The sequence below is a fragment of the Xiphophorus couchianus genome, chromosome 15, assembly GCF_001444195.1.
Source record: "Xiphophorus couchianus chromosome 15, X_couchianus-1.0, whole genome shotgun sequence".
In the NCBI taxonomy this organism is placed as follows: domain Eukaryota; kingdom Metazoa; phylum Chordata; class Actinopteri; order Cyprinodontiformes; family Poeciliidae; genus Xiphophorus; species Xiphophorus couchianus.
Window position 1 is genome coordinate 19,974,607 of NC_040242.1, and position 11,487 is coordinate 19,986,093.

At 39.4% G+C, this 11,487-nt stretch overlaps 2 protein-coding genes across 5 annotated transcripts in view; one reads left to right on the plus strand and one right to left on the minus strand.

The window, feature by feature from the left end:
- Positions 1 to 4,555, plus strand: part of fam49a (family with sequence similarity 49 member A) — a 32,094-nt gene extending 27,539 nt beyond the window's left edge. For all 3 annotated transcript variants that reach the window (XM_028041076.1, XM_028041075.1, XM_028041073.1), the window contains 4 exons: positions 551 to 630; positions 1,311 to 1,437; positions 1,526 to 1,596; positions 2,169 to 4,555. In XM_028041076.1, the coding sequence (XP_027896877.1) occupies positions 551 to 630; positions 1,311 to 1,437; positions 1,526 to 1,596; positions 2,169 to 2,232 (342 nt within the window). In that variant the 3' untranslated portion in view covers positions 2,233 to 4,555. The remainder of the gene's footprint in view (positions 1 to 550; positions 631 to 1,310; positions 1,438 to 1,525; positions 1,597 to 2,168) is intronic.
- A 969-nt stretch (positions 4,556 to 5,524) lies between these two features.
- fbxo16 (F-box protein 16) lies at positions 5,525 to 11,456 on the minus strand. Of its 2 annotated transcripts, none has more exons than XM_028041071.1 (9): positions 10,269 to 11,456; positions 9,535 to 9,630; positions 8,799 to 8,834; positions 8,516 to 8,722; positions 8,277 to 8,441; positions 7,944 to 8,203; positions 7,761 to 7,872; positions 7,104 to 7,356; positions 5,525 to 6,069 (listed from the first exon to the last, which is right to left on the minus strand). In XM_028041071.1, exons 1-9 carry the CDS (start codon positions 10,269 to 10,271, stop codon positions 6,047 to 6,049), a joined length of 1,155 nt encoding a protein of 384 aa, XP_027896872.1. In that variant the 5' UTR covers positions 10,272 to 11,456; the 3' UTR covers positions 5,525 to 6,046. The 2 variants fall into 2 exon arrangements, with proteins under 2 accessions (XP_027896872.1, XP_027896871.1); XM_028041070.1 differs by lacking the exon at positions 10,269 to 11,456 and adding an exon at positions 10,137 to 10,262.
- Between the last annotated feature and the right edge of the window lie 31 nt (positions 11,457 to 11,487).

Consider the following 11,487-nt stretch of genomic DNA (forward strand, 5'->3'; position numbering starts at 1 on the left):
GCGATTAATTCCTCTTAAAAATGTTCATGTGTTAAAATATATATAATGAATTAATTGAAAATAACACGTTTAAGTCCAAGCCTAAATACAAACATAACTAAAGTCTACTTATGTGACTAATTGATTTTCAACAAGAGTGACCACTGCTCTAAACAGAAGAAAGTTTGTAGTTCTAGAGAATACACTCTGTGTCTTAGCAACACCTCAAAGGGAAAGACGTAAGCAGTGAATTTAAAGAAGCAGTCGCAGGAAATAATCTCCGTGATGCAACGATGCTAACAGTCACATAAAGTTACAACCTCTAGCTGGAATGACTTGGATTGAGCAGAAACAACCCTTCAAGATATTTGCAGTGAACACCACTGATACTGTTTTGATTCTTGTCTGACGTTTAAGCATTTATCTGTGGACTTTTATCTCGAAGCTACATGATTTTCTACACAGTGCAGAACCTTAATTTTTATTCATTTTATCAACTCAAGATTAAACTAGGCGGTGAAAAACTATGATTATGATCAGTAACACAGTGTGTTTTCTTTGACTTTTCTAGAACAAAACTCTTCCACTGGAGAACACGACAGATTGCCTCAGCACCATGGCCAGCGTGTGTAAGGTCATGCTGGAGACGCCGTGAGTTTCTGCACTCACCAGTTCAAATCTTATCACACACACTTAATCGGTCCGTTAAAGCAGCAGGATTAAAAGTTAAGTTGGCAATAATCCTTATGTCTGCATTCATTATAAAATGCATTAGATGGCCAGTTAGTATATGAAGAAAGGTGTAAAATTGTGTTTACGTTTTACTGGACAGCTTTAAGTTGAAATATGTTTAGACTTCACTCTTATTGCTGTTTTACAATTTTCTTACAAGTGAAACAAAACAGCGTGTTACATCCCTGGAAATTACAACACTATTCATTTATTTCGGCTCCAGAAATTAAGCTCATGAGTTTTATTGACTCGTTACAAACAGACTGGTGTTTTTTAGGATCTATGTCTAATAATTGTGCCAATTCTGGCTTACTGCTAATGAAAACCAAAATTCAGCTTCTGAGAAATTCACAATATGACTTATGATGGGTAAAAAAAAATTGTCAACTTGGTGAGTGGTATGTCCATGTTCTGTTCAGTATGTGGACTCGGTGGTTGGTCAGGGCTCCTTTTGCATGAATTACAGCCAACTTCTCCAGCTTTTGTGGTTTAATTGAGTGTCTTCTGGACGTCTGTCAAGGCATAGTTTGTTGTTTTACTGCGTAATTTTCTAAGAAAATTAATTTTAAATTAACTTTTTGAATGATTTTTTTTTTTAGGGAATATTCGAGTCGCTTCAGCAGCAAGGATACACTCTTGTTTTGCATGAGGGTGATGGTGGGAGTGATCATCCTTTACGACCACGTCCATCCAAACGGCGCCTTCACCAAGTCCTCCAAGATAGATGTAAGAAGACATTTGTTGTGCTTCGGTTCTGTAAAGACGAAGTCGCCTTTTGATTCCATGTGATTTGACTCGGACTTATTTCCTCCAGATGAAAGGCTGCATAAAGGTGCTGAAGGACCAGCCGGTCGACAACGTCGAAGGACTCTTGAATGCTCTCAAGTACGTGCTTTTTATTAAGCATGTTTTAATTAGAGATCCCATATTAATATCTGTATCAGCCCTGATATTGGAAAGAAAATCTAGATTGAGGCAGATCTATTCAGTCTAATTCTATGCTTTGTGCTTTGAGCAACATCATGCTCTATTATTTACTTTCTGAATTATTTGAAAGAACGTTTGTTGCAGTTTGTTTTTGTCAGTTTCAGTTTCTTTATTATTCCTTTTACCCTGGCTGTTGTGCTTCTGATTGCACTGACTGAACAAATGAAAGTTATATTTACATATATGTCCAAGCTTGGGAAGCTGTTGGTGTGTTTAATTGTGCTGTACTGGTTCAGAGTTATCAAATAAATTTATAATTCAGTACATTTCTGTTTGCGTTTAAGAAAAACAAGCGTTTTAAGTCAATGCAGCTCTATTTTTCTGTAACTATACATGGATCGGTATCGGACGATAACAAAGCTGCAGATATCCATATCTGTTTTGGAAGTGAAAAAAAGTGAATCGGTGCATTCCTAATTTTAATAATATTGTTATTGTCTCTAATCTAAAGTCCACTTTTTTCTCCTCAGATTCACCACCAAACACCTGCACGACGAGTCCACTCCAAAAAACATCCAGTCAATGCTCCAGTAACATTTTCTTTTTCTTTTTATAAATATTGATATGAAGAGGATCATTCTGCTGACCTCAGACAAGATGTAAATGTTTACATTATTTTTTAAAAATGGTTTGTTGTTCATACTTGTGTGTATTGTGCAAAAATCCTACACTCCAGTTTATTTTAGCCCTGCAGATTTGATTGCTTTCTACTCTCCCACCATAAAAATAAACAAAATAAAACTCAAAAGCATCCCTTGAAAGGCTTTTAAAAGCTGCCTGTTGATGACGTTCGCCTTCCCGGATGGCGGGAAATGATCTCTGAAAGCTGCTGCCCATGAGCAAGGCAGCATAAAATCCCAGCTGACGATGAATTTTAAAGTTGAGCTTCATATGAGATTCTTCCGATGCAGAATAAATATTTGTTTTTGGGATACCGACTTTAGAAAATCCGTCTTCGGTTCACCTTTGTGACCTTTCCGAGAAATGCGTTAAAGTCTCGGACGTCAAACCGACTTCATCTCTGTTGGAATGAAGAATCGCTGAAGGGTGGGTTGTTGAAAGTGACTATAAATGATCCAGTCAAATGTTTTCTTGAGCTGTTTTTAAAAGCTACATGCTGTGCCATGTTTTTGGGTAAATTTCATCCTAACTGTGCTGCCCGTTTTTAGTGGTTAAAATCTTTAAAGGCTTAAAATAAATTCGTCTTTTATCGCAGCAGCACGATCTCACATTGGAAATGCTTGAAAGTTCAATCATTTTTAATTTATCCTCTGGCGAAACTACCAATTTAGCATAAATTAATTTATTTGAATTAAAATTTCAGTTTTAGTGTAGCTTATTTTGAAAATAATAAACTACGTATATCCACCATCTGATCTGCACCAAATTCAACAAAATGGATACTAATTCAGCTGCTAAAATATATTTATGAAAAAATTGGGTGGGGGTGGTAAAATACCTCTACAGCGCCCCCTAGGTGCATTAAAATAGTCAGCAACAGCCCATGCTTTGACCGCTGCTTCTGAAAGTTGATACATTTGTGTAACTGATCAAGACCTACAAAGAAAAATTTCTTGCAGCCAATTATTGTGTAACACAGTTTTTCAATTCAAGATGATGCTACTGGAATAAAAGATGCATTTCTACACGTCTTTACCATGTGGGCCAATATTATGATGGTAGTCATTCTTTTAACAGAAAGACCAAAATTATTTAATTCTAAATAAATTATAATTAGTAAAAAAAAAAAAAAGAGAGAGAGATATTTTGACCCTGTTGTTGGAAATTTTAAATGACAAAAAAAAAAAAACTCACTTGTTCTCCGAAGTGTCCAGTTTTTTGTTGTTGTTTTGTTTTTTTTACATTTAATTTTAAATGTGACTGTTGACATTGTGCTAGTCCTTCCTGATAAATCAAACTATGGAGGTGAAGTGAAACAGGCCACCAGCACTGAACAGATCCTCCAGCTGCCTCACCTGGTTGTGTGTGTGCGCGCGCGTGTTTGCGTGTGTTTGGGTGCTTACCTTACACTGCTCTCAAACTAGGTTGGACAATCTGTGACTGTTAAACTGTGGTTCTTTTTTTACTATAAACTCTCAAGACCAATGACAGATGGGGAGAGAGAGAGAATGTGTATTAATGGACATCGATGTGTAGGGTAGTCGTTTAAAACTTTTGTTTGTTTCCTTTTTTACCACAATCTGGATCTCACGATGGAAATGCCAGAGGGCCGTCTTGATGCCCTGCATTGCCTTAAATAAGCTGGCGAAGCATGGAAAAACCTCTTTCAGTTGTGCCGAATCCTTAAAGCCATACATTTAACCCTCCTGGGTTCCTTAGAACGACGCTGCGCAAATATCACGGTCAGGACGCTGAATGGGTTATCCCGTCAGAGCGTCAGTTTCCAAAACCACACAAAAAAACCCTGTAAAAGTGCACGCAGGTTCAATGTGGACCAGACCGCGGGAGGGTTAAAATGAGCCGCAGCCACTCCTGTCCCTCCATTAACGCTTTCAGACTAACATCACCTTAACATCCTGTTGTATTTTCACATGCATCCAATCATGAGTGCGAGCCATATTTTTGATGCAATGAGATTGCGGTATCATACAAGTCTCATTTCTGACTGAAGAGACCCGCCCCCGTCTTCTGTCAGGGACCTTCTGCGGCCCCAACTGCTTGCTGAATGAAAGACTCTGTTTTAATTATTAATCTTTTTGTTTTTGTCTTCAACTGACAGTTATTGTTCAATATTGTTCAGATTTCTGCTCACTGTTTATGGAAGTTGCTTCAGCTGTGTTCTTGCGTACTGGGTGGGAGGTTTGAATTGGATAATAAAGGTGGTACATTTCTTAAAGACGTTTTGTTCTTATTCACAACACTGCAAAATGTTTTATCAGAGAGAGATTATATATATATATATATACAGTACAGACCAAAAGTTTGGACACACCGTTTAATTCAATGACTTTCCTTTATTTTCATGACTATTGACATTGTAGATTCACACTGAAGGCATCAAAACTATGAATAACACATGTGGAAATATGCACTAAACAAAAAAGTGTAAAACAACTGAAAATAGCCCTTATATTCTAGTTTCTTCAAAGTAGCAACCTTTTGCTGTGATTACTGCTTTGCACAAACTCTGCATTTTCTTGATGAGCTTCAAGAGGTCGTCACCTGAAATGGTTTTCACTTCATAGGTTCATAGGCCCTCTCAGGTTAATAAGTGGGATTTCTTGCCTTATAAATAGTCATGAAAATAAAGAAAACCCATTGAATTAGAAGGTGTGTCCAAACGTTTGGTCTGGACTGTATATATATTACTATACACTGATTGTATTTGAGAGTAAGCTAACTGAATGAATTAGATTTTTATAAAAAAAATTTACATCACCTGATATTAACTGGATGTTTATCCAATTTGTGATGACTTTGGTGAACGGTATAAATGAACTTGATTGAGATGAATGTAATTTTTTTTTTCATTAAAAGTTTTTTTTTTTTTTTTTGCATTCTAAACTCCTGGGTCAGTTTCCCCTCTATGCAACTGGCTTGTACCCATAAACTAGTTGTAGGTATCACTTAGCCCCCATAAGCAAATCATATAAATCCTTTTCATAAAGGTTGTTATGAAATGATTACAACTGCTGAAATAAGACATGATGAAAGGAGCAAATTATTAGCAGCAATAAATGCATTATTTAAAGTTTACACTGATATATGTTTATTACACCCTCTTGTGGCCAGAACAAGTATTACAATTAATCCCTATGTGAACAATTTGGATGGACAAAATACAGCATGGAGAAAGAGACATGTCTTGGTTTTGCAGACGTTTTAATTATAATTCCATTTGGCCCATAAAACACGTTCAATATCATAGAAACATTTGAAAAAAGAAGTTGAAACGTCTCAAATGTGCCCTGCGACAGACTGGCGACCTGTCCAGGATGAACCCCGCCTCTCGCCCGGAACATTAGCTGGAGATAGACACCAGCAGCCCTCCTGACCCCAACAGGGACAAGGGTGTTAGAAATTGGATGGATGGATGGATGTCTCAAATGTCCTCGAATAATAAATTCAAGCCAAAGTCTCGCCAGGTTCAGGTAAGACAACAGCCTGTTACGTTTTCTAACTTGACTTACAGATTCTTCTCAAATACATTTTTGCAGAAACTCTCAACTTGATCCCAAAAATACATCGATTCCTTGCAAAAAAAAAAATGATGCGAAAGGTTTGAAGGAGATAATGAAGAATATTAGATTCATTCAAAAGAAGTTCTCCTGAAGCTCTGCTCAGTGCTGATATCATTGTCCTGCTGGGGGCAGTGTTGAGCTGCGCTTCAAATATTGAACAGCCGTATACCTGCAAGCAAAGACAATCAAGTTTTTCCATGAAGATTTTTTTTAAAATCAAAACTTTTCGCATCAATTAAGCTCATTCTCCTGCTGTCTTGACATCCTACATAAGGCAAAACTTTCTTTAAGAAAAAACGTAGTTTTTTTTTGTTCTTTAAGAAAGTTTTGCCTGTGGTTGCATCTGATCTGAGTCAAATAGTAAACTCATCTATTCTATCAGGTGTTTTTGTCCAGGATCTAAAAACAGCAGCTATCAAAACATTGATAACAAAAACAGGTTGGTTAGATCATTGATTGGTTTCGATTGTTTGAGGTTCTGGTTTGGTTTTTTTTCTTTCAAAATGATGCAAATTTAATTTCAGTGTTTAATAAAACAAAATACATTTCTGTCATCTAAAAGCTTATAAAGTTGGACAATTTAGAAAATCTGTAAAAAAAAAAAATTTTTTTAAATTACGTTCAAAAGAAATAATAATGGACTGAATAGTGGACTGTGGGGAACGCCGGGCTCAACGGTAAATGAGTTTAAATACAAAGCACTTTATCAAGAGTTATAGGCTTGAACTTCTATTCACAGTAGGTACATTTTTGTACATTTTTAAAGTCACCATCTTATGTCCCTTGAGTGAGAGCAGAATTAGCTTGAGAAAATTAGTTAGCTTTTTCTCCAAATCATTCAACTTACCATATGTATTTTTTCTCTCTCCCAGAGCATCAAGAGGTGGGGGTTTAACTTGTAGAGAAACACGTCAGGTGTGTATGCACTGACATGCCAGTGCACCACTAAATGATATACACCGTGAGTGATTTACTATTGTGGTTAGCTAAAAATGTAATATTCTATAAACTGGGGGAGATAACAATTTGAAACCAGTGAAAACTCAACAAGGTTCTAACATTTCTAATTGGGTCACATGCAGCTTCCAGGTGTTTTCTTGCAGAATTACTCATATTCAGTCTCTAATTTCCTGTGGACGTTTCTCTTACTATACAGTTACATCAGATTCTGCCTAAAGGATCCGAACAAATTAGACTGCTTACTGGGAGTGCTCCGCTGAGAGCGCCGGGCTGCCTTGAGGGCCTCCAAACTTAACTGGGGGACCGACGGCCTCACTGGCCCGGGTCGGACCCCGGCGTTCCACCGGGTCATGCTGAGCAGGTTCACGGCTCTCTCAATGGTAATTGGGTGGTCCTGAGCAGGAGATGCCCATGAGGGGCGGGTTTGGGTCCGAGGGTCTGTGGGGAGACGATTAGCAGGAACAGGTGGGGAGGAGTCCTGGGTTCTGAGGAACATCTGACAGAACAGAGGTACAAAAACAGAAGGCTGTTGTTGATACACGTTCACAAGAAGTTCCATTTACAGCCATCTCCATGGTGACACCTGGTGGTGGCTGCATCATGCTATGGGGATGTTTTTCTTGGTTGACGAAACACAACAAATCTCCTAAAAAATCCATTATGTTTTGGGTGGTAACATGATGAAATGCCTGAATACATTTGCTAGGTACTTTAATATGAGCTACCCGTTTCATCCACCATAATCAGCAAAGCGCCTTCTCTCTCAACGTTAACATGATTAAGTTTTAAAGAGCTACTTCATAATGTATGATGCCTCCTGGTAACACAGTTGCATTGCTCATCGCTCTGTAAAATTCAGACAAGGTAAACCATCACTGAGAGCTAATGGTGGAGATTCACCAGAGACTTAGCTTTGCGTAGTTTGTACGTGGCCTCAGATGGCGTTTTTCTCTTTCCGTCACCGTTCTGGGACGCACCGCTGCGGCATGTGGAGGTTTTACTTCTCATTTGCCTGGGCATAGATTTAAGTATTTTAGTCTAAGAGTTCAAAAAAACAAAAAGTTGTGTTTCCAACATCCTCACTCTCTAAAGGTCTGCTCCACGGGATCCAGGTTGTCCAGGTAGTTGAAGCGCATTGTATCCTTTGGGTGTCTGTCTGAGTCTCTCCATGGTGGCAGGGCTTTAGCCTTCTTTTCTGTTTTTAACCCTGATCTGGAGCTGGACTCAGGAGGCTGGATGGTGGGAACTGGATGCTCCTTGTCGTTCTTAACCAGTTCTGGTGGTTGCTTTCGTCCACCGCTGATGGCTGAAGGAATTTCAAGCTCCGGTGGCATTGACGGTGTCTGGAAACACACCGCAGACTTTTAATCCTGTGGCTCCATTGGACCTTTTTCACATGTAAGAAAGTCCCCTGACCTGCAGCAGTCTGCGTCGCAGATCCTGAACAGTCTCTATGTAGTGTCTCTTCCAGACGCCCCGCTCAAAGGCCGAGGGGGAGAAGGTGATGCACCAGCCGAGCCGTAGACACTTGGCCATCCACAGTTGGTCCAGCTCCACGATGCTCCTCCAGTGCCAGCTCACCTGTCACACACGGAGGGTAAACGTCTTACACACCCTAATCATGGGCCTCCTGGATCTGCTCCAGCGATGTGTACCTGAGCACATCGGCAGAGGCTGCGAGGGTCCAGGAAGGAGAACAAGTAGAGGCAGAGGGCTCTGGGCAGCAGGCAGGTGAAGTCTGCAGCCTGCAGGGGGAGCCGTCTGCTCACGGTGAGGCTCAGGGACCTGAGCTGCTCCACCGAACAGCGGAGCGCAAAGTCCCCCAGCACAGCCTTCCTCTGGCTGTCGGACCAGCTACGAAACTACCAAAGGACACAACTCAGTTCACCAGAAGCATCAGTTTTACAGCATCAGAATAAGTTGTCCTCTTAAACTGACCCATTTTGCCAGAAGCTGTCTCCTCTCATCAAACAGCTGGGAATAAGAAGTCATATTCAGTTAAGTAACGTGAAACATTTGAAGCTTTTGGCAGTTTGATAAGCTTTCTAAAACTAAATACTTTTTACTTTAAAGGGGTAGTATTATATAAAATCAACTTTTTCTTAGCTTTACATCATGTCATATTGTTATCCCCTCCTCAGAGACATTCTGTTTTCTTTTATCTCCCATGGCAATCACAGGAATGGTTGCCACTCCCGTTGCCTCCAGGCTCTGCTCCTCCTCAGAGCTTCAGTTTCCCAGCCTCCGCCTCACAGAGCAGCCCTCCCATGCAGCTCCCCCACTCGGCTCCTTCAGACTAGCCAGCAGCAATTAGCAAACACCTGGTGGAACTGAGTATCTGCGGGGCTCATTATAGGAGCTACTTCTCAGAGCAACGCTGGTAAAAATGTTGTTAAAGGGTTAATATAGGAGCCATGTTGTGATGACTTCCTGAAGGCGGAGTTTCAGAAAGAGCAGGGAGTTTTTAAAGAGACAGAGGCCCAATTTCAAGACGTTGAATTACCAATTCAAATTGGTTTTGAGTCATATTTGTTATAACATTTGTTATAATACCTGAAGGTAACATATTTTTGATTGTTATATAAAATGGCCCCGAGTGCCTTGAACACACATAATTCTGCCCCTTCAGTAGAATAACAAATAGCAGTGTTTCTGAAAATGAGCTGATGTTGACCTTGCTGTTGATCTGCGGATGGTTTAGTGGGGTCCATGCACTCCGCTTGGTTTGCATTGTGGCACGGCTAGCCGAAGACTGTAATTCAAGTGGCATCTGGAGGCACAAAGACAAAACGATGAGCCTTAACACTACTGCAAAACCGATTTTTCTTCCTTATTTATCTTTTTTTATTTATTTATGTCGTTAAAAGACCCAATGACGACCCGGTAGTTCATGAATTCACAAGGGTCTTAAAAAAGTCCCTGTATTTTAAAGACTTTATGACGTCATGCACTCTAAACAAGGTTCCCGAAGCCTTTGAAAGAGAAATGGGCCCACAGCATCACAGATCCTTCCCCGTGAACGATAGTAGGGAAGAGGTTCATGTTTATTCATAGAATCCACAATAAACTGTAATGTGTTTCAAATTAAACACCAGAGTTCACCTGTAGCCAAATCCCCTTCTCCCCCGAGGCAAACAAAGAGTAGTCACTAATACGTGAACATTTATTTTGAAAGAACTGGTGTCCTATTCATTTGACAGTCCACGACGATATCCTATTTACACATACTACAGGATTACTATTGCAACAACACATTATCAGAAGGGTGAAACTAACCTGTCTACCCCAGCACACGTTCCCTATTAGTGGGTAAACAATCCAACCCTTGGTGAATTCTGCTTCACAATGATAAAGCAAGTTTTCTGACGTCATGCTTATTTTTGTATTTAAAAACTTCTTAAACCTTACCATTAGCAAATAAAAAAAAAAAATAAAAAAATATAATCCAGCTCCGGAACGCACTTTTTGCACCCGTGCACCTCGTCTTCTTTTCTTCTTCCTATGTCCCTCTGCACAGTTGACTTGTTTCCATAGTAACGGCGTGTGAACTCTTATTGCATGAATTGGCTGCTATACACCAGGGGGAGTGCTGCAATGCAAAACGGGAAACCGCTGTGGAGTGTGTTTCTAATAATGGCAAGGAAAGTAGTACAAAAGCTCAGAAAATACAATCCTAGAGACCTTCACCCTCTATAACCCTCTGTCTACTTGACGCCGTGGTGCGCACGAGCAATTTGAAACTACAATGTAACACGTAACTTATAAAACTTTAAAATATAAAACTTTACTTCTGTATTAGATCATGCGCTGCAACAAAGGAACCGAAATGAATAGTTAATATTCAGAGGCAGAGAGCGTTGGGTGTTCTCCGGAGGGCGGTAACACACAGCTGCTGAGGAGGGAGAAGGATATCAAGCTGCGCATCTTCACGCAGCACGAGACCGGAAGTAGTACATAGAAGCGTTCGGAAGAATAAAACAAGAACGTTTGAACTAGGAGTGTTTGATTATAAAGTGCGGTAAAAAAAAAAAAAAAAAAAGAGTTTGACATAAATAAAGGACTAAACATCCTCTTTAAAGCTTTATCGCTTTAAAGAGCTTCATCGTAAAAACTACCGGGATGTCTGCCAGGACAAATGAAGTGTATTTTCGTTGTTTTAGTATTAAACGTGAATTCTGTCTAAAGAAGTGAACAAATGCCATTAACGTTTTTGGAAGCACTGACCGAAACGGGTGGAAAAGCTTATTTCTTCAGAGCCAAACATCTAAAAGAAAAATACCAATAGTGACACCTGCTGGGCACAGCGTGTTACAACTTCCAGTTACTAATGAGTTTGGATACAAGAAATTAGTGTGGGGACAAAAAATGCAAAAAATGCTCACAAAACAATACGTGTACAATACGTATTTGTAAAAAAAAAAAAAAAAAGAAAAAAAAGAATTTAAAAAAAGCAAACAAAAAAACCCATCATGGTCGCCAAGATCTTTGAGGAAATTATTCTATGGACTCACGAGACAAAAGTGGAACTTTATTGAAAGTTAAACAATGTGACGGTGGTAATTAGCGGTGGCACAAAATCCTAAAGGGAAGCGTATAATATAATATAATATAATATAATATAATATAA

Bases quoted from the DNA above. Each gene is read 5' to 3' on its own strand.
- fbxo16 (XM_028041070.1), bottom strand. From the start codon at position 10,232: ATGACGTCAGAAAACTTGCTTTATCATTGTGAAGCAGAATTCACCAAG. The intron at 9,631-10,136 runs GTTAGTTTCACC...TTGTGCCTCCAG, and splicing joins ACGTGTGCTGGGGTAGACAG to ATGCCACTTGAATTACAGTC. The intron at 7,873-7,943 runs GTGAGGATGTTG...ATCTATGCCCAG, and splicing joins GTGGAGCAGACCTTTAGAGA to GCAAATGAGAAGTAAAACCT.